The 27,365-nt window shown below is 46.4% G+C and overlaps 2 protein-coding genes across 10 annotated transcripts in view; one reads left to right on the top strand and one right to left on the bottom strand.

The window, feature by feature from the left end:
- The window catches only part of ZYG11A (zyg-11 family member A, cell cycle regulator), a 114,476-nt gene extending 108,934 nt beyond the window's left edge, over positions 1 to 5,542 (top strand). The window contains exon 14 of the mRNA XM_037827206.1: positions 5,304 to 5,542. Within this exon, the coding sequence (XP_037683134.1) occupies positions 5,304 to 5,485 (182 nt within the window). The 3' untranslated portion in view covers positions 5,486 to 5,542. The remainder of the gene's footprint in view (positions 1 to 5,303) is intronic.
- A 16-nt stretch (positions 5,543 to 5,558) lies between these two features.
- Positions 5,559 to 26,383, bottom strand: ECHDC2 (enoyl-CoA hydratase domain containing 2). Of its 9 annotated transcripts, none has more exons than XM_037827209.1 (11): positions 26,086 to 26,379; positions 19,541 to 19,608; positions 19,386 to 19,473; positions 18,129 to 18,215; positions 17,468 to 17,602; positions 17,237 to 17,329; positions 15,963 to 16,022; positions 15,541 to 15,728; positions 10,444 to 10,494; positions 9,155 to 9,202; positions 5,559 to 8,385 (listed from the first exon to the last, which is right to left on the bottom strand). In XM_037827209.1, the coding sequence occupies exons 1-11, from the start codon at positions 26,216 to 26,218 to the stop codon at positions 8,308 to 8,310; spliced, it is 1,029 nt and encodes a 342-aa protein (XP_037683137.1). In that variant the 5' UTR covers positions 26,219 to 26,379; the 3' UTR covers positions 5,559 to 8,307. The 9 variants fall into 9 exon arrangements, with proteins under 9 accessions (XP_037683137.1, XP_037683138.1, XP_037683139.1 ...); XM_037827210.1 differs by having other exon boundaries at positions 15,963 to 16,019; positions 26,086 to 26,375; XM_037827211.1 differs by adding an exon at positions 20,344 to 20,420 and having other exon boundaries at positions 17,237 to 17,602; positions 26,086 to 26,223.
- Between the last annotated feature and the right edge of the window lie 982 nt (positions 26,384 to 27,365).

Raw genomic sequence — 27,365 nt, 5'->3', positions numbered from 1 at the left:
ATGCAACAGAATATCCTGAGGTGAATGGCTTGAGAGATAATTCTAACTCTTTTCATGACCCACCCCCACCACCAGTTTTTGCTTCAAGACCTATAACTAGGCTCAAGTCCCAACAAGCCCCAAAGGGTGAGGTACAAAGTGTGACCCATGAGGAGGTACACTATACTCCGAAAGAACTGTATGAGTTTTCCAACTTATAGAGACAGAAACCAGGGGAATATGTGTGGGAATGGATATTAAGAGTGGATTTATCATGGAAGACCTGCTCACACAGCCCTGGAATGTCCAGAGGACACACCTTTTACCGGGACTGTAAGGAATAAATTTGTGAGACTAGCTCCATCATCCCTGAAGAGCTCTGTAGTCGCCCTTCTCTGTAGGTCAGATATTACTGTAGGAACTGCTGTCACTGAACTGGAATCCTTAAACACAATGGGGATAATCGGGTCCCGAGTCAGCAGAAGCCAAGTGGCTGCAGTTAATCGCCACAGACAAGATGGGCATGGCTACCATAATGGAAAACAGGCTCAAAGCAGCAATCAAAATAATATGACTCGCAGAGACTTATGGCGTTGGCTAGTGGATCATGGAGTACCAAGTAGTAAAATAGATGGGCAATCGACTAAATTCTTGTTTGAACTATATAAGCAGAAGAATTCTAGGCCACGTGAACAAAAATCTCCCTTGAATTACAAAAACAGAGAGTCATGGCCCCTTAATCAATTCCCAGACTTGAGACAGTTTACAGATCCAGAGCCCCTTGAATGAAGGGAAGGCCGGGTACCCTTGGGGAAGGAACCTGTTACAATGCCAAAATTTATACTGTTAATCTTCCTCCCAGCCTTCCCCAGGGGGCCTACGGCCTTTTACCAGGGTGACTGTGCATTGGGGAAAAGGAAATGATCAGATATTTCGTGGATTATTAGACACTGGGTCAGAAGTGACATTAATTCCCGGAGACCCAAAACGTCACTCTGGTCCACCAGTCAGAGTTGGGGCTTATGGAGGTCAGGTGATTGATGGAGTTTTAGCTCAGGTCCGTCTCACAGTGGGGCCAGTGGGTCCCCGGACCCATTCTGTGGTTATTTCCCCAGTGCCGGAATGCATAATTGGAATAGACATACTCAGCAACTGGCAGAATCCTCACATTGGTTCCCTGACTCCTGGAGTGAGGGCTATTATGGTGGGAAAGGCCAAGTGGAAGCCACTAGAATTGCCCCTGCCTAGCAAAATAGTGAACCAGAAGCAATACTGGATTCCTGGAGGGATTGCAGAGATTAATGCCACTCTTAAGGACTTGAAGGATGCAGGGGTGGTGATTCCCACCACATCCCCATTCAACTCTCCTATTTGGCCTGTGCAGAAAATAGATGGGTCTTGGAAGATGACTGTGGATTATTGTAAGCTTAACCAGGTGGTGACTCCAATTGCAGCTGCTCTTCCAGATGTGGTATCATTGCTTGACCAAATCAACACGTCCCCTGGTACCTGGTATGCAGCTATTGATCTGGCAAATGCTTTTTTCTCAATTGCTGTCAGCAAGGACCACCAGAAACAGTTTGCATTCAGCTGGCAAGGCCAGCAGTTTACATTCACTTTGCTACCTCAGGGTTATATCAACTCTCCAGCCCTATGTCATAATATTGTCCACAGGGATCTTGATCGTTTCTCCCTCCCACAAGACATCACACTGGTCCATTATATTGATGATATCATGTTGATTGGACCTAGTGAGCAAGAAGAAGCAACTACTCTAGATTTGTTGGTGAGGTATTTGCACGGCAGAGGATGGGAGATAAATCCAACAAAAATACAGGGGCCTTCTACCTCAGTAAAATTTCTAGGCGTCCAGTGGTGTGGGGCCTGTCGAGATATTCCTTCTAAGGTGAAGGATAAGCTGCTGCATCTGGCCCCTCCTACAACCAAAAAAGAGGCACAACGTTTAGTTGGCCTCTTTGGGTTTTGGAGACAACATATTCCTCATTTAGGTGTGCTACTCCGGCCCATTTACCGAGTGACTAGAAAAGCTTCTAGTTTTGAGTGGGGACCGGAGCAAGATGAGGCTCTGCGACAGGTCCAGGCTGCTGTGCAAGCTGCTCTGCCGCTTGGACCATATGATCCAGCTGACCCAATGGTGCTGAAGTGTCAGTGGCAAATAGAGATGCTGTTTGGAGCCTTTGGCAGGCTCCTATAGGAGAATCACAATGCAGGTCCTTAGGATTTTGGAGTAAAGCTTTACCATCCTCTGCAGATAACTATTCTCCATTTGAGAAACAGCTGTTGGCCTGCTAGTGGGCCTTAGCAGAGACAGAACGCTTAACCATGGGCCACCAAGTTACCATGAGACCCGAGTTACCTATCATGAGCTGGGTGTTGTCTAAACCACCAAGCCATAAAGTTGGGCGTGCACAGCAGCACTCCATTATAAAATGGAAATGGTATATACGAGATAGAGCTCGAGCAGGTCCTGAAGGTACAAGTAAGTTACATGAGGAAGTGGCCCAAATGCCCATGGCCCCCACTCCTTCCACCTTACCTTCTCTTTCCCAGCCCACAGCTATGGCATCTTGGGGAGTTCCTTACAATCAGTTGACTGAGGAAGAGAAGACTCGGGCCTGGTTTATAGATGGTTCTACACGATATGCAGGCACCACCCGAAAGTGGACAGCTGCAGCACTGCAGCCCCTTTCTGGGATGTCCCTGAAGGACAGTGGTGAGGGGAAATCCTCCCAGTGGGCAGAACTTCAAGCAGTGCACCTGGTTGTTCACTTTGCTTGGAAGGAGAACTGGCCAGAGGTGCATCTGTATACTGATTCCTGGGCTGTTGCTAATGGTTTGGCTGGATGATCAGGGACTTGGAAGGAACATGATTGGAAGATTGGTGACAAAGAAGTCTGGGGAAGGAGTATGTGGATAGACCTTTCTGAGTGGGCAAACAACATGAAGATATTTGTGTCCCATGTGAATGCTCACCAGAGGGTGACTTCAGCAGATGAAGGTTTTAATAACCAAGTGGATAAAATGACCCATTTGGTGGATACCAGTCAGCCTCTTTCCCCAGCAACTCCTGTCATTGCCCAATCGGCTCATGAACAAAGTGGTCATGGTGGTAGGGATGGAGGTTATGCAGGGGCTCAGCAACATGGACTTCCACTCACCAAGGCTGACCTGGCCACGGCCACTGCTGAGTGTCCAATTTGCCAGCAGCAGAGACCCACACTCAGTCCCCGATATATATGGCACCATTCCTCGGGGTGATCAGCCTGCTACCTGGTGGCAGGTTGATTACATCGGACCACTTCCATCATGGAAAGGGCAGCGATTTGTTCTTACTGGAATAGACACATACTCTGGATATGGGTTTGCCTTCCCTGCACGACATGCTTCTGCCAAAACTACGATCCATGGACTTACAGAATGCCTCATCCACCGTCATGGTATTCCACACAGCATTGATTCAGACCAAGGAACCCACTTCACAGCAAATGAAGTGAGGGAATGGGCACATGCTCATGGAATTCTGTGGTCGTACCATGTTCCCCATCATCCAAAGGCAGCTGGGTTGATAGAACGGTGGAATGGCCTATTGAAGACTCAATTACGGCGCCAACTAGGTGGCAATACCTTGCAGGGTTGGGGCAGTGTTCTCCAGGAGGCTGTGTATGCTCTGAAACAGCGTCCACTCTATGGTGCTGGTTTCTCCCATAGCCAGGATTCATGGGTCCAGGAATCAAGGGGTGGAAACAGGAGTGGCACCACTCGCTATCACTCCTAGTGATCCACTAGGGAAATTTTTGCTTCCTGTCCCTGCAAGTTTAAGCTCTGCTGGTCTACAGGTCTTGGTTCCAAAAGGAGGAGTGCTTCCACCAGGAAACACAATAATCCCATTGAACTGGAAGTTAAGTCTGCCACCTGGCCACTTTGGGCTTCTTATGCCTCTGAATCAACAGGCAACTAAGGGGATTACTGTACTGGCTGGGGTGATTGATTCTGACTATCAAGGGGAAATAGCACTGCAACTACACAGTGGAAGTAAAGAAGAGTTTTCCTGGAATACAGGAGATCCCCTAGGGCGTCTCTTGGTATTACCATGCCCTGTGATTCAAGTCAATGGAAAACTGCAACAACCCAATCCAGGCAGGACTACCAATGGCCAAGAAACTTCAGGAATGAAGGTTTGGGTCACCCCACCAGGCAAAGAACCACGGCCAGCTGAAGTACTTGCTGAGGGTAAAGGGAACATGGAATGGGTAGTGGAAGAAGGTCATGATAAATATGAACAGCGGCCACGTGACCAGTTAAAGAAACGAGGACTATGATGACATGAATATTTCCTCCTTGTTTTGTTATGATTATGTTTGTATTTGTCTGTAAAGCAAATATCTTTGCTTTCTTCTCTGTCTTATCCCCTTATCATATGGCATAAGCTGTAACGTTCATTTTGAAGGTATGGTTTTAGGTGATGTGTACAACTGCTAAGTTGACAAGGGGTGGACTGTGATGGTTGGGTTCATGTGTCAACTTGACTAGGTGACCCAGCTGTCTGGTCAAGCGGGCACTGGCCTGACGATTGCTGTGAGGATATTTGAGGCTGGTTAATAAACCAGCGGGCTGGTTTGTTGGATCATCAGTCAATTGACTGCAGCTGACTGATGACTCATCAAGGGGCGCGCCTTCCACAATGAGAGAATGCAATTGGTTGGATTTGGTCCGGGTGATCAGTTGAAGGCTTATAAGCGGGACGGTTAGAGAACCTTCACTTCTTCTTCGGCTGCCCAGTGAAGCATTTCCTGAGGAGTTCATGGAAGTTGCCGGTTCGTTTCCTGAGGAGTTCGTCGAAGGTGTTGGTTCGTTTCCCGAGGAGTTCATCGGACATGTTCCTTGGAGTAGACAGTTTGTTACATCTCTCACTGATTCTGTCTCCCTAAAGAACCCTAATAAATTATGGTTAGTCTAACATCTGGTGTTTTCAGTTTATCTGTTTCAACATATTGCTAAACTTGAAATATATATTATTTTTTCAATGTAAGAGAAGCTCACATCCTTTCAGTAAAGATTAACTGAAGGATAGAGTTGGCTGGAAATAAATAGGCTAAAATGATCATCTGCTATTTCACTACACAAGCAAAATATTATTTAAGTTTTGATGTATTTCTTTGAAATTGACTTGTTTTATCTGTTAATTATTCTGGGGTCACAAGGCTTAAAATTTTATACTCTTTCTTCAGAAAGGTAAATATGGTGATTTGAGAATATTTAAAATACCAGTTGTCCTGAAGTTTCCTTGCTTGATTTCCTTTCAGCCAGCAAATACTGCAAAATGTTAGTTGAAGAAGGAGGATTGCAGCTTATATGTGACATCCAGGAGCACAGGAGGGCAAACCTCCAAACACAGCAGATTGCTACCTCCATTCTAGATGATTTCAGAATGCATTTCATGAACTATCAGAGGCCTCCTCTGTGTCAAATGCCCTTCCTAACCTAAGGGACCTCCAAGCTGCTCTCTGTTCCTCAACATCAGGTCTTCTGCCCTGTCACCAATTGAACGTTGAAACCAGTTGTCATCAGCCATTGTGAGTTGGCCACCTCATTGGTGTTTTATTGTTGATTTTCCATGTTACAGAAAGGTTGAATTTATATGATAAAGCCATAAACCCAAATCAAGTTGGAATCATTCTGGGGACATCCTTTTAGCAATTCTGAAAAAGCAAACCAAACCATGGTCTCTCTGGAAAGACATGTGAGCTTGCATCAGAACAGCTGTGCCAGTTCCTTTTCTCTAGTCCTGGCTGACTTCTTGACTGGTTGTTTGCACAAGACCAGCTGGATTTGTCAGGGAATCGGGACCTGTTTTTTCAGTAGATGAAAGGAAGACCTACAGGGAGACCTTGGTGTTTATATTAAATTTCATGTTTGAAGAAATATTCTGAGTATATGTCATTCCTACATGTGTGAAGCTACTGGAATAGCAGTACATGGAAAAAGCTTTGGGAAATGTATGCTTACAGATGTGTTATTTGGAAAATGGAGCTTCTGTTGAAGATATCAAAGTACCTTCCATATGAGGGGTAGAAGGAAGGGAAATATATTTTTTACAGTTTTTGGGCATTCTACTTTTGGCTTTTTTCCCTCAGTCTAATTCGTAGAGTGTGCAGAGCATTTTGTATAAGTGGGTGTGCTGGTGGGGGTGGGTGAGCTTTAGGGCTGAGAATAGAGTATTTAAATGTAAGATTGTACAGGGATTATAAATCTCAATCCCTTAAAATTCTGATTTGGGTGGAAATGTGACTAAAACTGGGAGGAAAATGAGGAGCCAATGTCTTTGACAAAGATTTCAAGTGTGCTTTTGTTTAGCAAAGAGTCAAGAAAAGTATGGGCTTTTCTGAGAATCAGCCTCAAACACAGTTACAAACCACCTCAGAAGTTTTTTGTGTGTGTGTCCTCTGCAAAGCTCTGTGGAATAAAATATGAATGCCTTCCCTACCTTATTATTGGTAACTGAGACATATTTTGTCCTTCATCTGTTTAAGTTAGGTTTTTCAAAAAACAAAAGTAAATTCCTGTTTGATTAATAGCATATTTTGGGGCTAGATTTTTGTGTTTTTAGGCTGGCTTGGTCCAGGCTTTTAACTAAACATGTACCTTCTTTTGTAATTAAATGGAAAAGAAGCTCGTTCTTACTTATTTTAAACCATATTCCAAACTATTGCTCACCAGTGTCTGACTGGCTAAATGGAGTTTGTAACCTACTTCCTTCCACAGTCTTTAAGCTGTACTGTATTTTCTATCTTTCTCCTGCAAGATCCAAAAAAGAGGGTGTCTTGGTTTCCTGACCTGGATTCCAGTAACTTGCAACATTGACCAGATACTCTCTTGTGCTAATGTGAGGATGTGTTGTGGCAACTAGTGCCTATTGAAGCCAAATTCTACACCAGACACTCCTTCCATTCTTGTCTTATTCTCAACAATCCTCTGCTCAGGTAAGTCTTATTCTCCCCATTTAACAGATGAGAAAAAGAAAGTTCAGTAAGTTTTAAGTTGCTCTCTTGTGTTCTTCTGTATTACTCTTCCTTTCAGAGTGTAAGCACAACCTTGGGGCACATTTGTATTTAGCAGCAAATATAAAAAACACACACAAAAAACTTCTGAGATGGTTTGTACTGTGTTTGAGGCTGTGTTTCACAGAAAATACAGTTTCCGTGTCCATGGTTTCATGACTCTTGGCCAGTCCTGGCAATAGCTGGATGTTCAGGGAGGCCTAGGCAGTAAAGTCCTCTAGACTCAGGAAGCTCAGCCAGAGCCCAGATCCAGATAGAGAAGACCACGAGGTCACAACTGTTTTTTCCCTGCCTTGGGACAAGAGGAGGGACTGAGACTGGTGTTAGGTTTGTGCATATCAGCAACCCTTCATTTTCTAGGTTTGTCATTCTCTTGCTCACCTTTGCTCATCAGCCTTTCCTCTTCTTTGCTTCAAACACCTATTCATCCTTCAGGCGTTGATCCAATGTTATCTGCCCACTTACCAACCCTCCCCTCTCCATCAGAGTTAGCTGATCCCTATTCAGTGCTCTTGAAGGCTATTCAATGTAGCCATCAAAGATTTGCCTGCCACCTACAGTTCACAAGACATTCACAGCAATGATTTCATTTGGTCCTCTCAAGAACACTGTAAATTAGCAATAAACTCATGTTTACTGAATGTTAGCTGGTTTTGTTTGTTTGTTTGTTTGTTTGTTTTTTAATCCTCAGAACAGCTTCATTTTGCAGATGAGGAAGCTGAGCAGAGAGGTTAAATAACTTGTCCAGGGTCACATAGTGAACAACTGGCAGACAGCTGGGATCTGAACCAAAGCCATGTGACTTCTGACCCATGCGCAACCAATGCTAGGGTTTACCTATTATCTCCATTGTACAGAGGAAGAAAATGGGGGGTTTCTTCCAATCTCTTGCCATCTTTGGTGAGCACCTGATTACTGAGAGGCAGAGGTCAGAGCACTGGAACCCACTGTACTAAGGCTCAGGGGGTCTGTTTTAATCCACAGCTTATCTTTGAGTAGATGGAGACAGAGCAAACCTGACCCCAGTGATGATCTAGCCAAGATGAGGAATTATGAAAGTAACACAGTAGGTGGCATGGTCAGCAGTTGTTAGTACCAGTCACCATGCCATACATTTTATGTCCATATCGTTCTTGTGAGGAAACTGAAGCCAGGAGAGGTTAAATGATGAGGGCAGTCCTGCTGCAAATTTTCTTTCTAAATTCTGCCCCTTAAGGTATGCATCTCCATGCTTAAGGTTAAATAGGGGTCACTCGCCAACAAATTTGGGGGGTCGCTTCTCTCTAAAGGCTGCCATGCCCTCCAGCCGGTCCTGGGTTGGGATGTTCTGCAACAACATACAGAATATTAGTTTACAAACAAGGCCAGAGGCCAAAAAAATACTTGCTCAAGCTTGCCCAGCTCATGACAGAGCCAGGGTTCTAGTGTTTCTGTTGTCTCTGGACTCTAGGCTCAGGTCATGCAAAGGCCTACTACCTTTGGCAGGTTCAGTCTCTCTAGGACCACTGCTCCATTGCCATTAGCCTTTATTTGCACACTGCTTCTGTGCCTCTGGAGAGCTCACTACTTCCTGCAACAGTCTCATCAGTAGACTGCTGATCAGAGGCTGCTCAGTAGAGAAGAAAGACTAGGTTTTGCAGTAAGAAATCTGGGTTTGAATCTTTGTGTATAGTTGGTTTATACTGGGCTCTGCAAGTTCCAGGACCCACTGCTTAGGAGATGGTATCTTTATTTCCCCAAGAGGTTTACAGTCCCACCAGCAAACACACAGCCTGCAGGCCTTGACTTCCCAACTCTAGCCTAAAATCTACAGCAGCCACTGATTCAGTGACAAGCTGTTTTTCATCTTTGTCAAGTACTGCTGTGTTCTCTTGTGATTCTGGGTATCAAGTAAAGCAGGATGCGTACAGTTCCAGAAAGAAGCAGTGTGGTTCTCATGGTACCACCCCAGGTTAATTATAAGGATGGGGGTGGCATAGAGTCAAACCCTTTCGGCTGGGATAAACCTTTAAGATAAACCTTTAAAATTGGTCACCTGCTACACAATCACCTTGCCTCTACTAACAAGCATGCGTGGACTGGCAGCAGCCACATACCTGGGCATAGCACATTCCTTCAATGGCCATCCCTGATGCGATGTCAACCTGTTGAAAAGAAGTGCCACCTGGATCAGCATCCCCCTGGGAGCCAGCCCAGCCCTACTACCTACACTGTTTCCTACTGTTTCATAGATTCCTTCAGCAAAGAATTGCTGAGGCTTACCATACACTACTAGTCCATATGAACTGAGATGAATATGCTATAGAGTTCCCCACCTGGAGAGGGAACCCATTCATAACAAGCCCTGTTCTGAGAGAAGTACTTTGTGTGTGCATGTGCTTGTGTAAACTCATTTACTTTTCACAAGGATTATTATCCTTATTATATAGCTGAGAAACCGGAAACACAGAAAGGCTGGTAAGTAGTTGAAGGCCACAGTAGTATGTGAAAGAGGAGGTCTTTGAATTTAGACAGTCCAGTGCCAGAGCCTGTATCCCTAACATCTCATTTGCCTTTCAGTCCCATTCTATTGAGCTACTTACTGTACACCTGTGTGCTTTTGCTCCCACTGTTCCCTCTTTCTGGAATTTTCATCCTTTCCAGGGCCCAAGTCCAGAAAACTCTCTAACTCGGTACTGCCCAATACTGTAGCCACTAGTCAGCGTGGCTGTTGAACACTTGAAATGTGGCTAGTGTAAAGGAGGAACTGAATTATTTTATTTGCTTTATATTAATTTAAATTTAAATAGCCACATGTGGCTACCATATGGACAGTACAACTCTAACATCTCTAGGGGGAGAAGGAGTCTACTCAAGCACTTGGTACCATTGATCTTTTATTAGTGATTTTGTGTCCATATATGCCTCTTTCCCCACCATGTTTGGCTCGTCTCTTTGTTCCCGTTTCAGCTCAGGTCTAGATTCAATGTGTGATGAATGAATCATTGAGTAAGTTGATATCCAGGGATGGATTTGTTGCACCAAAGGCTATACTCTGAACCCTGCTGTGAGGCCCCATTACTGACTGCCAGCAAAACTAAAAAACATGGACTGGGAGCCACAAAGACCTGAGTTTTTATTGCTTATTTGCTCTGTGACCTTGGGCAAGTCATTTACCCTTTCTGAGAGATGAGGTTTAAATGTAATTAGGAATACCAACAATCAAACTTTTTTTGTAGTTGGGTAAACAGAGGCACAATGAGAGCGAGGTCAGCCTCAAAGTCTGTTAGACAAGTCCAGTTCCTGCCCCTCTGAATTCTTCCCAGCTGTGCTGTGAGTCTGTACATTGCATGCCGGCACCCCATTGACCTTAATGGGCCCAAGTCCTGACCCAGAACCTTCTCACCTCCATTCCTCGGTCAATGGCTACTTTGCCCAGCCGCACAGCAATGGGGGCCTAGAGAAAAGAAAAGCTCAGTTGAGGGGGACAAGTCTTGGGCAGGGTGGCAGAGGCCTGGGTCTAGTCTGGCTACTGATTTTATGTTTCATTAGTGTTAGTCCCTACTACCTCTCAGCCGAGGTTTCCTTTCTGTAAAATTGGAAGTTGGATTCTGATCCCTGATCCTTCTTCCAATCCAGACCATCTGGCATTCCTGTCATCCAGTCCATCCCTCCAACATGTACAAACACCACAGTTTACAAAGTGCTTTCTCTCCCACAGGCTTATCTAACAGTGCCAACCACCCTTTCAGGTGGGTGCCATCATTAATCACCCATTTTACAGGTGTGAAATTGAGGCTCAGGGAGGTGAAGCAGTTGGCTACATTCATTCAGTGAGTCAGTGGTGAAGCCTGGATTTGGTGAGTTTGACTCCCAGGCACCTTTCCCACTGTTGCCCCTTCCTCTGCCTCCTCCCAAGACTCAACCCTTGTCTCAATAAATGTTAAGCTTCTACTGCAAGTAGGTTTTACCCGAGCAGAGTGAAAAAAGTCAAGGTTAGGAACTTGGGCTGTGGAGTCTGACAGGCCTGGGTTGATATCCCAGGGGAGCATTTTGATACAGCCACTTGGACGCAACATCCAAATGGCCATTTTAGAATGTTAAATCACTGTTCTTTGCTTCCAAGTAATATGTGCTACAGCAGCTCTGGCACTCTATCACTAACCCCACTTGTAGGCAAGAAATGCATTTACTTCTATATTATTCATATTGTTACATGAAGTGTTTATAAGTAGGACTTTATCAGAAAAAGACAAGGATTTTTAGTCTGTTAACATAGAAGCCATAAGTGAAAAAGCTAGCTACATAAAAATGAAAAAATTTCAGATTGGAAAAATACCATGAATAATAGGCAAAAAGTCAAAGACTGGGGAAAAAATTGCAATACTCATAACAGACTAATTTCCTTGACTTACAAAAAGCTGCTATAATCTAACTTATTTTAAACATACACAAAGGGTGTGAAAAGGTCATTCACACAAAAAGGAACATAAATGTGTTTATATTATTGCTCTGATCTGGGCCTTAAATTTGACCTTTAACCTTGACCTTGTCATCCCCTTGAGTTCAACCTTCACTCAAAAAAAAAAAGTCAGCTTCACTGTTAAAGAAATGCAAGTTAAAATGAGGTACCCATTTTCATCTCTCAGACTAGAAAAAATTAAAAGTTGATCATGTCCAAGTTCCTGAGATTTGAGGAAACAGTATTTGCGTACCTTGTTGATTGGAGTGTAAGACTGATACAACACTTCTGAAAGGCAATTGAGCAAAAATGTAAAACTTCAGATGCAAATGCCCTTTGATCTTGTAACTCCATGTAGGAATTTACCCTACAGATGTACTTCCAGAAGCACACTAAGATATGTACAGAGTTATTCACTCCAGCTATTTTGCAATAACAAAAAGATGGAAACAGTGTAAACATTCATCATTAGGGTACTGGTTAAATAATGAAAAAGTTTAAAAGAATGGGCTGAAATAGAAAAATCTTGAAAAGACATTAGGTGAAAAAAGCAAGGTGGAACATACTAGTGTGTATATTATGATTCTATTTGTATAAAATGTGTTGGTATAAGCACACCTTTTTTTCTCTAGAAGGATATATAAAAAAACATAATAGTGGTTTATTATCTCTGAGGATAAGGGTCAGGGGAAATGGAAACCTTCACTTCGTGTTTTATATTCTTCCATACTGTTTGAATTCTTTACTGTGCATATTTTAGTTTTTTTGTTTTTAAATGCTTTTAAAACATGTCAGAACTGGATTAGGCTCTAAAAATGTGTTTCTTGTCTCTACCACATCATTAAATGGAGTTTAGAGTTATTTAAATTTGTAAGAGTTGTGTGTGTGTGTGTGTGTATTCTTATGTAGTGAAAAATTCTGGGATACTATGCAGACCTTTAACAATGGTAATTTTGGGGGAGAGGGGTTGGGAATCGGGGGTTGTTGGGAATCAGGTAGTGACTAACTACCCTGGTTTGTCTGTGACCAAGGAGGGTAATCAGGATATAACAGTTTCAGTTTTAAAACTGGGACAGTTCTGGGCAAAAGGTACTTCTTACTCATCTGTCCTATTTGATTACTTGCCATGAATATGTATTATTAGTATTTAGGCAACTACTTAAAAAATAAATTTATTTTTCATCAAAAAATGTTTAAAACAGTATATATAAATAGGTGTGTGTTTATTTGTTGGGGTGTGTGGCTATATGTGTATGTTAAGAGGAGTGTTAGAAATGTAATTGATAATTTCACCTGTTATTTGGAACTGATAACAGAGGGTGACATATTTAAGAGGAAAATCAAGAATGTTGAGATGCAGATCTATAATATTGACAGTCCTTTCTGAGCTGGGTAAGCTCTTGAACCATTTGATGTCCTAGTATGCGTGTTTTGTCCACTAGATGGTGGCCATCTAACACACCATCCCTCATGCTAACCCCAATCGGGAATCCTCTCATCCTTAATAAGCTGGAAATTGGAAAGTTTCGTTTTTCAGGTTGTGAAATTAGTGTAGTACTAGTATTTGGTATGCTGGTGTTTTGGTATTGAAATCTACTTTTAACTACTGAATTTTATTATATTGGAATAATAGCATTATTTCAGTATATTTGAAAATCTGAAATCTGAGTCGTCTTAAGATCAAGCTCAAAGATCTGGTTACTCACTTTATGCAAAAAGAGAAACCCTGCACAGTCTGCAAGTCTAGCTAGTTGGGTCCCTCTGTCAAAGCTGTAATCAATAATTACCTTGAGTTACACCAAGTTTGGTATTGATTCAGAGACTTTGTAAACAAGTGTAATATAAACCTGATAATACTAAAATTGCCCCAGGTAATGGCATCAGAGTCTCCATTTTTATATGATGAAACAAACAAACAAACAAAAAAAGACAAATGGTTTCTTTTAAACCAAACCCACTATCAATTTTAAAAAGTTGTAGTTTCTGTCCCATTTAAAAATATCAAAAGAAGTAGGATTATTTAAATTTGAAGGAGACAGAGGGGAAATAGTTTCTTTTTTTTTTTTTTAACAAAATAAAATACTTTTATTTTCAAGATTAATTCAAATATTTTTATCTATTAATATTAGAATGATAATGTATGGTTAACGTTTTTGTAGGTTTATATTTTAACTTTATTTTACAACATGTTTGTACATTTTTGTATTTGAAATACATTAAATATTTCATAGTTTTAAAAATTTATACATATTCTGTACTTGTAAAAATAAAACATCAGTTTTAATACTGTATTCTATATTATGCAAAATAAAAGTCAAAATACCAGTATTGTCTTTTTTCTGGTAAAACAATTACTTTGACCTTGATGAGCAAGTCTCTTAACCTTTCTGGGTCTGTATCCTCACAAATAAAATGGGGATAATCAACTCAACTGGATTCTTCTAATAACTGAGACACTGTATTAAAGTACCTAGCATTGTGCTTAATGGATGGGAAGTATTCAGTGTGGACTAAGTCAACATTTATTATAGTTAGTCAAGCCCAGCTTCAATTCAGCTGCTTTCATAAACGTAAGGAAACTCTGGACCCCCCCCCCCCCCTTACCCCCAAGTCCCCTTAGAGTAGTGAGAAGCCAGCAGAACCTCTCAGCCTTGAAGGGCCTGCACCTGCAGCTGGTAGGGCTGCCCCTGGGCAGGTCCTACACTTGCTTCCTGATGAGTCTAATCCTTTTGGGGAGGGTGTGTGTGTGTGTTCCAGTTTGTTAATGCTGCCATTATGCAAAATACTAGAAATGGATTGGCCTTTATAAAGGGGATTTTTAAGTTACAAATTTACAGTTCTGAGGCCATAAAAGTGTCCACACTAAGGCATCAACAAGATGATACCTTCACTGAAGAATGGCCAATGGCATCTGGCACACCTCTGTCAGCTGGGAAGGCACGTGGCTGGCGTCTGCTAGTCCTTTGCTCCCTGGTTGTGTTTCAAAATAGCTTTCTCCAAAATGTCTCTGGGTCTCTCTTAGCTTCTTCAGCTCCTGTGCATCTAAGCGTTGGGGTCCTCTCTTCTCTTCTCTGGAGCAAACTCTGGGCTAGCATCCCCAAACATCTCTAAGCATCTCCACATGTCAGCTCTTAGCTTCTCTCTAAAATGTCCCTCTCAGCTGCTCTGAGCTCCTTCTGTTTGTGAGCTCTTTTCTAGGACCCTAGTGGTGAAATTAAGGCCCACCCTGAATGGGCAGGGCCCACGTCTCCATGGATATCATTTAATCAAATGTTTCACCCAGTTGATTGAGTCACATCATCATGGAAAGACAACCAAAAAATTCCAACCTAATCAACGCTAATAGGTTTGGCCCCACAAGATTGCATTAGAGAATATGGCTTTTGGGGGGACATAATACATCTAAACTGGCACAGGGGGCTACACTTTTAGGAGCTTTGTGAGGATTTTTAAAGATTAATCAATCAGTGAGTCTTAAAAGACATGCCCTGCATGATGTATTTCAAGACTTTCTGCACTATATAGCGTAGTAGGGAAGATGAGCTGGTAGTTCTGTATCCACTTCAGAGTCCTGCTTTTTCACAGTCTTTGGGACACTTTAAGGTGGTACTGGGGTAGTCAGTAGCCATGCATGGCTACTGAGATCTTGAAATGTGGCTACCACAACAGGGAAATGGAATTTTTAATTTTATTTTAATTTAACTCCATGTAGCTGGTGGCTAGCGTAATGTGCAGCACAGCTATAGAATGTTTCTGTCACCATGGCAAGTTCTTTTGAGCAGTGCTGCCTTGAGGGCTTTCAAGCCCATTTTGATTTCAGTTCCTCAGAATTCAATTTTCATTTCAATTCAAAATTCAAATTTGTTTACTGGATGGCTGGATGGATGCAAAACCTCCAAAGATGGTTAATTTTATGTTTTGGGGTGAATGAATCTTAGCTGCACGGAACACACCGGGCCTTCCCAGGTCTCCCCTCAGCTTTCCTGCTTATAGCCCCTCCGTGGCACAGGCCCTCCCTCCTGTGCCAGGCTGCCACTGTACCTGTGGCAGGATCTCCTGGGCCAGGGCTCGTGCCCGGTGGTAAGCTGCATTGCCCTCTTCATTCTGGTCCACAGTGTGGTTCACCAACCCCAGTGCCTGGGCCTGCGTCCCACTCAGTCGGCGGTCCGTGAAGATGAGCTCCTTTGCCAGGGCCACCCCCAGGCAGCGAGGCAGCCGCTGGGTCCCTCCTGCCAGGATTGGGGGATGGGAGTAGGGAATCAGTATAGAGAGTGGGAGCCCAGAGAAGGCCCCTAATACAGCTTGGGAGTCAACAGTGTCCTCTCAGAGGATCAGATTCTGAGTTAGGATGGGAAGACAGGGCCCAGAACACAAGGCAAAGGAGGAAAGCAGGAAGGACCCTGGAGAGACTGGAATTGGGCAGGCAAAGGAGAAAGGGGATATGGGTGCTGTGGTGAAGTTACCTGCCCCTGGGAGGAGCCCTCGGGTGGTCTCGATTAGCCCCATCACAGCCGAGGAAGCTGCTTAAACAGAACAGAGTGAAGCCCCTGCTCCAGCCTCCAGGGCTGGTCCCAGGGGGAGAGGAGACACCTGCCTCTGGTCTCCATCAGCCCCTTCAGCTACCTTCTTCATAAGCTCCTCATGGTCCAACCATAGCCAGACGTCTCCACACTCTGCCTTGTACTTTGGGAAGAGCGCTAGCCTGGGGGCCAGGAGGCCCAGGCTCTTATCCCACCTGCCCAACTGATAGAGGTGGGTGTCAGCAGGCAAGTCTCAACCTTTTTGAGTCTCTGAAATTTCCCTGACTGTGGCCAGGCTACATTCTCCTGAGTTTTACTTCTGAGAGGCCCACCTTGACTGTCCCACCCCACAGGCTTCTCTTGCCTTCTGAATTCCCTCAGCACTAACCATCTGAACCATGCAATGTGGGCAGAAGGAAACAGCCATCACTGCTGCTTATGATGGGTTTTACATTCACTGTCTCTTTTACTCATCACCAAAACCCTTGCTTGAAACATGGGCAGGTAAGATGAGTTGGGGCTGTGACCTGGCCTGATAATTCTGGTGCCAGACCATGTGGTCAATTCCTTCTCTTTGTATTTGGCAGATAGAAGCTACCTTTATGCCCAGCGTTACACATTTTTAAATGTCCTTCCTGGGGTGGCAGGAGAAAGCAGAAAGGGGAAGAAAGGGTGAGCCTTACCACCAAGTCAGTCACATTTAAGAAGTGATCCATTATCCTCTTCATGCCCTCTATCCATTTTTCAAATGAAAGTCAATTACTGTGTAATCCTTAGCTGGTACCAGTGAACCAAAGGGCAATGTTCCTGCCAAGGCGTATTTGTGATAAGCTGGTACGGGACATACTGCCTCTGTGGCTCACCTTTGTTCAAGACATGACAAACACAGCTAACCTTGGGCAGAACTGGCAGGTTGAACAACTGATCTTTGGCCACCTTAGCCTTCGCCCCTATGCTCTTTTCGCCAACCCTTTGAGGCTGGTAGAAATGTTCATGAGACGAGGGAAGCTGGTTCTGAGCAGTGACGAGTACTACAGCAATCGGCAGCCGGGCTAAAAGGGAACCAGCTTCTGCCCGAGCGCCCTCTTGTTTCCCCACCCTGCCTCCAGTTTTGCTCTTTGTTGGAAGGCCAAGTGCACCGGCTGGCTTTGCAGAACCCTCAGACTTACCCTGTTTCACTCACCCCACCCCACCTCACCTTACCCACTGCCCCATACCTGCCACTCGGAGGTCACAGGCCAGGGCAAGCTCCAGGCCCCCACCCAAGGCAAACCCATCCACAGCTGCAATGGTGGGCGCAGGGAAGGCTGCTGTAGAGATAAAGAAGTGCTCAGCCCGCAAGGCCTTGGCAGGACCTGGACAAGGACTCATGGCTGGAGAAGGGCAAGCTGGTTGGGACACAGGGCCTCTTAGGTTCCAGGTTTGGGGAACCTCACCTGGTACCTCACCTATGTTATCTTGGGAATTGGTTTTCCCATCAGGGAAAGTGGTGGGATCAGCTGGGTGTTGGGAGTGAGGGGATGGGCTGGAAAGACCTGGAACTGCTTTTCTGCTGTCTCCCTCCTTGGTCTGTATGCCAGGCTCTGTTGGAACACAGAACTGAATCAGACCTGGCCCCTGCCCCCACAGGACTCAGTTTAATGGGGCAGGCAGACCTGTAAACAGGAACTGACAACCCAGGGTAATAAGTGCTCTCATAAAAGGAAGCTTGGAGGGTGGGTCAGGGAAGGCTTTCTGGAGAAGGCACTTTAGGCCTTGAAGGATGAGTAAAAGTTTAGGTGGCTAAGGAGGGGTGTTCCAGACAAAGGAAACGTATTTTTCAAAGCCTGAAAGTGTGTTCGGTGAACTTTGATTCCTCTGGAATGGCAGGGCCTGAGGCCTAATGGCAGGTGGATCAGACCAAGCAAGGCACAAAGGCTGGGAGAAATGTCCTCTGAATCCTCTTGTCATCCTCTTCCTTACAGAATTCCTTTGTCCTTGGGGGAGTCATGTCTCCCCACAGAGCTCACAACAGAAACCATCCTATCTTTAGAGGGTAAGGTGTGGGATGGGGGCTGGGAGCAGCAGAATCTCCTGAACACCCCCTTCCACCCCACCCCAGACCCTCACCAATCTCGTTCATCATGCCTCGGAGCCGCTGGACGAAGACCACCACCTCAGCCTCGCTCATCTGCTCCCGCTCCTTCAAGTCTGCATCTGCAATGGCGAGGGGTTAGTGACAGCCCTTGGGAAAGTGACCCATGAATGGCAGAATCCCAGGCTGCAAAGCAGATTTGAGGAGGAGCAGCCAGAGCGAAGGAAAAACATCAGGAAAGTGGGGTCAAAGAAGCCAGCAGAAGAAGGGGTGTCTGTCAGTGGGGTCTGAGGGAGCCGAGAAGCCTAGCAAGATGAGAACTGAGAAATGAGCACAGAATATAGTGTCATGGTGGTCAAGGAACTGTGGGGGAGGGTGTTCAGCAAAGGCCAGGAGACGGGGCTGAGGTGGGTGTGAGGGATGAACATGGAATCCTCAAGTGCTAGCCTGTGGAAGGTCAGAGCTGGGAGAGTCTTTGGAAGTCTTTGATTAGTTCCAGCCCCTTCAGTGACAGACGGTGGAACTGAGCCGAGAGAAAGGCAGGTACTAGCCTTCCAGAAGAAGTCAGGAGCAGACCCAAGCCTCCTGCTGCCCCTCTCGGGGAATGAGGGGCATGAACTGGCCTTGATGGAGGAGAGGCAGGAGCAGACCCCAAGCTGGGCAACCTGGCCCTGGCAGCTGAGACCTAGGGGACTGAGTCACATTCCCTTGGAAGCCCCTGAGAATTGGTCCTCCCCATCTCCCCACAGCCTGTTCCCATCTCCCTAGAGACCCCTGTTGCCCACTCCCCAACCATCTTGCCAGGAGTTGGTTCTCAGCTCATCTCTCACTGACTTGCTTCTTGCCGTGGGCCTGGGCTGAGGAACTTCCCACCTGTGAAATGGAAGATCATGGCACCCACTTGTGAGGACCTGTTGGATGAGGTGAGGCAGGAGCACAGGGATGGAGACCCTGAGGGGGGCAAAGGAGCACAGAGCCCCATCTTGGCCACTGACCTTGTAAGTATCTTTGGAGTCAAACCCTCCATGTTGAATGAAGGGTCAGAACAGAGCATGGTATAGTGGAAAGAACAAGGATTTGGGGGCCAGACAGGTCAATTTCAAACTGTGCTCTACCTTTTCCTAGCTGTGTGATCCTAGGCAGGGACTTCCAGCTCTCTTGTCTTTTATTTTACATCTCTAAAATGGGAATAATGAGTCCTATGCTGGAGCTGACCTGAGGCCTCCCCGGGCCCCTGCAGGATGGAGTGAGCCCTGCAGGACCCTGGGATGGGAGCAGGGGAAGGAACCTACCTGCACAGAACACGCCCTTCACGCCACTTCTGAAAATCAGGACACGCACCTGTCGGTCCTCCCTCAGCCGGGCCAGAGCGTCCAGGAGCTGCAGGGGACACCCCATCAGATACCTCCCAGCCCAGCCCCAGCCCACCTAGGGGTTGCCCTCTCACCTCGCCAACAAAAATGTTCCCCAGGGCATTGCGGGCGCGTGGTCTGTTCATCAGGATCTCAGTGATCCCTGCAGGGGAGAGGGCAGCCATGGGTGAGCCAGCCAGTCCTGCTCACTCCCGGGCAGGAGGCCTGGGGTCTGGGTGGCTTCTGCCGTAGAAGGGCTGTATGACTTGGGGCACGTTGCTTCCCCCTGGGCCTTAGTTTTCCCAACTGTAAAATGGAGAGAATACCCTTGCCCTTTCTGCCTTACGGAGGAAGTGCAAGGGCTTGCCAAAGAGTGGAGAGGCACAAGAATGGCCAAGAGTCTCCTGCCTGCGTCTGCCCTTGTTTCATGTGCACACACATATGCCTTCTTCAATTTCACACCCCCCTCCATCATGGTTCTCTCTTCACATTCAGAGCCAACCTTCTTTTTCCTCTAGAGTTTAATGAGTTACTATAAGGCAAAGGCCCTGGTAGACACCACCCAGATCAAGAAATAGAATGGGGCCAGCCACCCTGGAAACCCTCTTTCCCACAAAAATAACCACTTCCCCCCAAAAAGTAACCACTTTTCTAACTTTCATAGGAATCACTTCGGTGCATTTCTTCATAATTTTATCACCCAGTTGTGCATCCCTATGCACCATAGTTTATAGACTTGTTAATTTTTAACAATTTGATGTGTCTTTCAAAACCTGCTGACAGCCTCAGGGTTCTCCTTCTAACCCTGTCTCTCCCTTAATATCAATCTATTGAAAAACCTGAGACATTTGGCCCGGAGGGTTTCCAGCAGTCTGGATTTTGCTGACTGCATACTCACCGGGCAGGTCAGCCTGCCCTTTGTCATTGGAACCTGGCAACTGAATCCAAAATCTCTGTCAGACTGAGGTTGTGGCCCTGTTGAGAAAAGAATAACCCTTGTCCTATCTGTGGGATGTTTTTTCACCAGGAACAGCCAAGTTTTATGAAACAGTTTTCTATATTAGTTTCGTCACTCTCTTACCTTGCACTCACTTAAACCTTCTCTAATCTAGCTTCTACCCCCACTTCTCACCAAAGTGACCAAATATGACCACATCACTCACCAAGGGACATATTTCCATCCTCCTCTCAACCTCTCTGCAGCAAACGGCCCTACTGACCACATACATCCTCCCTCCTGGCCATTCTCTGCCCTCTTCCTATCAGGTGGCTCCTTTTAGGGTTCTTTCCTACCCAGTTCCAAAATGTCACATGCTAGCCCCTGTACTAGACACTGATTCCACAGACCAGGGCCAGACCTGTCCTCATGGAACCAACAGTCTGGTAGAGAGCACGGACATTAAACAAATAATTGCCATCTGTAATGAGAGCACAGAGAAAAAGGACAAGGCATTAAGGGGGAGGCGTGTGTGTGTGTGTGTGACGGAAATCCTAGTGTGGAAGGCCAGGGGTGATTTCTGAAGGAAGAAGTGACCTTTAAGCTGAGAGCTGAGGGCTAAGTAGGAGTTGAACCAAAGAGTGGGGGGAGGAAACGGGGGTCAGGGAGAGAAGCTGTTTCAGGAAGAGGGAGCAGCACAGATGAGGGCCCTGAGGCCCTCACAGATGAGTGACAGCAGGGTGGCTTCTAGAACTGGAGATGTTCAGAGCGAACAGGAGAGTGGTGTGAGGTGTAGTTGAGTCAGGACGGCATGCATTTGCTGATCTGCTCCTTCTCTTTGGAGAACTCTTCCATGCCCACATGCCTCGTGTACACACATGTACCCGGTCCGCCCAGAGCTCTCTGAATTCCAGACTTGAATATCCAACTGCCTGCTTGACAACTTGACGGGCCTGTCCAAAACTGAACATGCTTTCTTCCCCAAATAGGCTCCTGCTCGAGGCTTCCCTAGGTGAGCAAATGACCTCACTCTAAAGACTTGACAGGTAGTTGTGTTACCTCCCTCCCCCTCTCCCACAAAATGTATTCAGTCCCCAAGCCCTGCCAATTCAATCTCTTCAACAGATCTTAGACCTTTCGGCTCACACCCCTCCTCACAGCCACAACTCTGGTACAGGCTCCTCCCTTTTTCCTTGGATCACTCAATTGGTCCTTGTACTTTGGAGCTATTTGTACCCCAGAAAAACAGGTGTTTAAATCTAATCCATTCCTATGGGTATATATAACCCAATGTAAGTAGGACCTTTGGATGAGGTTATTTCAGTTAAGGTGTGGCCCAGCCCAATCAAGATGGGTCTTAATCCTATTACTGGAGTCCTTTGTAAGCAGAATGAAATTCAGACAGATAGAAAGCCAGAGGGAACAGCCAGAAACTGGACATCAATGGAATCTGGAAGAGAAGGGAGAGACCAGGAGATGTTGCCATGTGCCTTGCCATGTGACAAGCTAAGGACCAAGGATCATCAGCAGCCAGCCCCAGAATGCCACAGTCTTTGGAGAGAAAGCATCACTTTGGTGATGCCTTGATTTGGGCTTTCTCTTCACCTCAAAACCATGAGCAAACAAATTCCCTTTGTTTAAGCCAAATCACTGCATGGTATTTGCTTGAGCAGCCAAGGAAACTACAGCAGCCCTCTTGCCCTCAGTGTTGCTCTCTCCATCCCCACCACATTCATTCCCTCAATGGGGCCAGTGCCTCCCCTTTCCTTTTCCTCAGGATAAAAGTCATTAACACAGCTCACAAGGCCTCCCACAGTCTGGCCCTTGTACCCGACTGTGGTCTCAACTCTCTCCCCCAATCTGGGCCAGGTGTGGGGAAGACAGACAGGCTCTGGGCAGTTTCATCATCCCCTCTAGGATTTTCTCCTCTTCTATAATGTTATAGAAGACATTATGTTCTCTCAGGCCCCAGCTTTGTCTATAGAACAAGCAGTCCATGACCAGTGGTCTCAGACACAGAAAAGGGCCAAGAAAATCTTCGGGGCTTTCAAGGGGCAGGTTTCCAGCCAGGAGTTACAGCACTATGGACCAGGGCAGAGAACCGTGGCATTCAGGCAGGATGGGCTTCCTCTGGCATCTCAGAAACCTGCGAAGAACTCTTAGAGCCGAGCAGGTCTGAAGGCTCCTAGAGGAGCTCAGATGTCTCCAAGGTCCCTCCTAGCTCTGGAGCTCTAGATAAGAAAATGTCACCACTTCAGGGAAGGGGAACTGTGATAGATACAGAGAAACCAGATCAGAGTGGTTAAGGGACCCAAGTCTCACAAACCCACAAAGAGTATAGGTCCAAGGTCATTGTAGCAGACAGATCCCAGAGTGGCCCCCATCTTCACACCCTGAATAATCCCCTAGCCCTGAGTGTGGGCAGGACCTCTGACTTGCTTCTAGCCCATAGAATATAGTAGAGGTGATGCGACGTCACTTCTGAGATTAGGTTACGTTGAAAGGCAAAGTTGATGATATGTGACTCCCGTGATTAGGTTACTATACATAAAAGCCTCCATTTTGGGAGCACACACCAGAGAGCCACTCTCTCCATCTCTGGCTTTGAAGAAGTACACTGCCATGCTGTGAGAGGGACTAGAGAGAGGGCCATGTGACAAGGAACTGCGGGTGGCTTCTAGAAGCTGAGAGAAGCCTTCTGGCCAACAGTCAGCAAAAAAACAGGGATGACCTCAATCCTCCAACCATAAGAAGATGAATTCTGCCAACAACCTGAGGAGTCTGGAAGCGGATCTTTCCCCAGTCAAGCCTCTGATGGGACTACAGCCCTGGCCAACACCTTGATTGCAGGCTGGTAAGACCCCAAAAAAGAGAACCCAGCTATGCTGTGCCCAGACTTTTGACCTACAGAAACGGTTAGATAATAAACGTGTGTTGTTTTAAGCAGCAATCTTTATGGTAATTTGGTAAGTGGCAATAGAAAACAGTCATGATGTCTTGGGATTGACAGGAACTTTCCTCTCTACTTTCCTGTTCTCTCTTTCCTTTCTCTCCAGTTGGCTCTCATCTTTCTTTCCCTCCACCATTATCTCCCTTTCTCAGAACGCTGGTTGCCAGATCTGATAGTTGTGGCTCAGTCCTGTCCCAACTCCATGGCCTTGGGCAAAGTCACTTTACCCTTTGGCCTTCAATGTCCTGATCTGTAGACAGAAATAATAAGAGAGTTGTTGTTAGGGTAAAAAGAGATGAAGCACATAAGTGCTTAGCCAGTTTGTGGGTATGGTGGGCAGGATAAAATGCCCAGGTAGTAGGGAAAGTCTAAGGCATCAACTTGAATCTGAGGTATGAACTCCAAGCTAGGGGCCTGAGGGGCCAGGCAGGGTGTCTTCGGCTTTCACTCATTCATCTGACAACATTCAATTTGCAATATATATGCTAGGCACTGGAGAAACAGAGAGGACTCAGCCCCCATTGCTGCCTTCTTAGCCCACGTCTGCACTGCACCTTCCCCACTATTACCAAATCCACCATACCACTAATCAATCACTTCCTGAGCAGCTGAACTGGAGTCACTCTTTCTGGATGGCCTGGATACCAGGCCAGGAGATGGGGGTTGGAGTCAACAAAAACTGCTAAAAGGAAGTGTCAAGACTAACTGATTTAACAACTCTGTAGTATATAGATGGGGAAACTGAACTCCAGAAAAAAAACAGAATTTGCCCAAGGTAACAGCTAGCCACTTTCACTCTCAAAGACTAACAACTTTTGAGGGAGATAAGTTCAGACACATTTTGGAAAGTAAAGGGACAAAGGGAAGAGAAGGCCCAGAAGGCCCAGAAGGGTTTACATAGCCAGAGAGGAAGGGAGAGGACCCAAGTTCAGAGTCATAGCAGGAACAAAACACAGCTTAAAAGGAGCCCATGGGTAGAGAAGATAAGGTGGAAAGGTCAGATTGTGGTGAACTTTGAATGCTCAGCTAGGGAGTTGGAATAGAGCAATGAATGACGAAGAATAAAGAAGCTTAAGAATAGTGGAGAATGTTTAACCAGCCAATCCCATTTTCAACAACAACAGATAAAATGTGACAACACTCCTGTGCCATCAGCCCAAGTGAAAGGCAGAATCTGTGGCTGCTAACAGGAATATCAAGTGATCCTGCTTCATTTTCTGCTGAGGTTCTCCTGTCTGTGAGCCTCTTTCTTAACGCCTTGTCCGCTGCTTCACTTCATTTCCTTCTCTCCTCTTACTTTCTCCCTCCTCCTATCTCCTCTGGCAGGGGCATAAGAGTAATCTGCTGATCTTTGTAATTTCTGGATAAAACAGTACCTGCTATTTATAAATGAGCCCAAAGGTCTGACTCATGGTAATTTTGTATTTACCGATGTAAAAAAGTCTGTGTTTTTGAGTCATTTAATTATAGGAAGGGGCAAAGTTTACCTGGTGGTTTAGAACACAGGCCTTGAAATCAGATCTGGTTCACGTGCTGGCTCTGCCAGTTATTAACTGTGGAGCTTTGGGCAAATTGCTTAACCTCTCTGTGCCTCAGTCTCCTAATCTGTAAAGTGGGGAAAATAATCATAACCATCTCAAGGCAAGGGCTGTTGCCATTTGGCAGTGAAGGAAGCATGAGAGTATGGGGTATTCTCTAAGGCCCAGCAATCCCAAATGGCCAGAGAAATTCTCAGCATATGGTGCAGTAGGATGTGGAACGCCCCTAGGAGCCCACCCTGGTGGTGGAAGCACACCAGGGAATAGTCTGTAACCGCAGGGAGCATAGAATTAGAAAGCAGCTCTTCAAAAGTAGTGTTACACACACACACACACACACACACACACACACACACACACGCACAAAGGAAGAAATACAATGTTATTGTATACATTAAAACACAACACAGACAATGCTACATCAAACGCCAGTAAGAGGGCATGGGATTGGGGGGAAAACAAAGATCAGCGTAAGGCCTTGCCAAATTGATGGTAAGGCGCGGTGGACTGAGGAGCGTGATTAACGGTACCGAATACACCTTAGGTCCTAAAGCAATACAACGCGCAATCGAAGGTGTTTTCGGCCATTACCCCGAGAACTACCCCCACATCCCGCCCTTCTAGGGACCGGGTCGCAGAAGCTCCCGAGCTCTCCGCAGAGCCTGTACGCTTGGCTGAGACGCGCGCTCTCGCTTCTACCCTCCCCTCTCCTCCTCCCTTCACCCCGCCCCCTGTCCCGCCACCCGGATTGGCTCCGCCGTCTGGGCCTTTGGGAACTTCGCCTTGACCCTGGGCGGCGGAGGAGGAAACTAAATGTTAAGGCTCCTTTCTGGGGGTCGCTGGTGCCCGGTCTTTCTCCTGTGTGGCTCATCTCCCGTTCCCCACAGTCTGAGGTCACCTTCTGAGGGGTTGAGGGATCTCGACATTAACGGACAGTCCCACCCCAACTATGGTCGGGGCGGCTAGTAAGGCAGTCATCCACCTCCCGGGCCTTGGGGCGGTTTGGGGGAGCCTAGAGACTTGGGATCGAATCCTCAAACGCACTCAGAGACCCGCCTTCCCCCTATTGCCCTCGGACTTTCCGCGTGGAGTGGGCGCGCGACCTATCACTCCGGCCCTTGCACCAGCTCCGGGCTTCTGTCCCTCCTCAGCCCCGGATCCTAGCCCGGCTCCGCCCCAGCCGCCCCGTAGGCGCGCCCGGAACAGTGCGTTTACCTTGGTCTGGGCCCTCCAGGCCGCGCACTTGGATCTCGGGTCCTCCGGCCGCCCCGTCGGACGCGCAGCCGCGGGCCAGAAGGGTCTTCCAGAAGCGCTGGGGGCGCAGGGCGCGGAGCAGGGCGTGCAGCATGCGGGCGCTGGCTGGAAAGGAGCCCCTCGGCCCCTCCGCTAACTTTTCTCGGGCTGAAAGCTCGCAGCTCCCGCGGACCCGGCCTTCGCCAACTGCTCCACCTATGGGCGGAGAGGCCGACGCAGCTCTCTGCGCCTCTTGGAGACCGGGAGACCTGGGGGAAAGCTCCGCTCCGCCGTGTGGTTTGGGGCAAGGCTGTCCTCCTCTCCAAACGTCAGTTATTTAATCTGTAAAACCAGGATAATAAAAGTGCCTACCTCATGGTGGTGGTGTGAGGATTAAATGAAGTGTGTGAATCTTGCCTACACATATATTAGGTGCTCAGTAAATGCCATTTCATTTTTTAAAAAGGTCATTTTATTCCTTCGTTCTGGCGTCGTCTTCATTCACTTGACTTCAGTCTCATCTCCCATTTGTGCCTCAACTGGCTGCAATTTACTGTTCAATAATAGGCTTTCAAAAATATTTGTGACTGTGAGGCATTAGCTTCTGCCTCTCCCTCACCCCCATTCCCCCCACTCTGATCAAAGAAGGAATATGCAGGGCACTCTTTCCTATTTGGCCTTCTAAGCTGGTTGGGGAGAAGGGATTCTCCGGTTTTCTCTTTCCCCCTCATATTAGCACTTGCCTTCTCCCTCAGCAGGGAGAGAGGTTGGGTCTCTGCTGTCCCCTTATGCAACTCCTACTGACTTAGAACCTCTGCTGCTTGGCAGTTCAAGAAAAGGAGTGGAGGGAATAAGCTAAAGAACAAAACAAAATTCAGAATGTTAGGCTAGTTAGAAAGAAATTTCTCTATTTTAAAAATCACTGGTGTTTTGGGACTCTCTTTTTTGGGGTAAATAAATAAAGCCCCTTTGACAGAAATAGGATCGTTGTTTTGAGCCCTGGAGTAACAGCTAAGGAGATTTTGGTTACAGGAAATCTAAATCTCAATTTCACTAAAGCTGGTTTAAGTGAATGAGGTTTGTTGTAAGGATACTACCAGCAACATGGGAACTGGAGGAGCTCGGTCTGTCTCTCTGCTGCTCCTCTTGGGCTCCTTTTGCTCCCGAAGCTTCCATATGACCTAAAATGGCTGTCCCAACCCTGCTCAGTCCTCCATGACTTTAGTTCAAATGCTCACCATCAGCAACTGATTCAGTCTGGC

This window comes from Choloepus didactylus, chromosome 2 (genome assembly GCF_015220235.1).
Source record: "Choloepus didactylus isolate mChoDid1 chromosome 2, mChoDid1.pri, whole genome shotgun sequence".
In the NCBI taxonomy this organism is placed as follows: domain Eukaryota; kingdom Metazoa; phylum Chordata; class Mammalia; order Pilosa; family Megalonychidae; genus Choloepus; species Choloepus didactylus.
Note: the sequence above shows the minus strand (reverse complement) of the source record. Positions and strands in the feature narration are given on the sequence as shown.

Coding starts and splice junctions, on each gene's coding strand:
- ECHDC2 (XM_037827207.1), bottom strand. CDS start 26,218: ATGCTGCACGCCCTGCTCCGCGCCCTGCGCCCCCAGCGCTTCTGGAAG. Junction 19,474..19,540: donor GGAACATTTTTGTTGGCGAG/GTGAGAGGGCAA, acceptor TGTCCCCTGCAG/CTCCTGGACGCTCTGGCCCG. Junction 9,203..10,443: donor CCATTGACCGAGGAATGGAG/GTGAGAAGGTTC, acceptor TCTTTTCAACAG/GTTGACATCGCATCAGGGAT.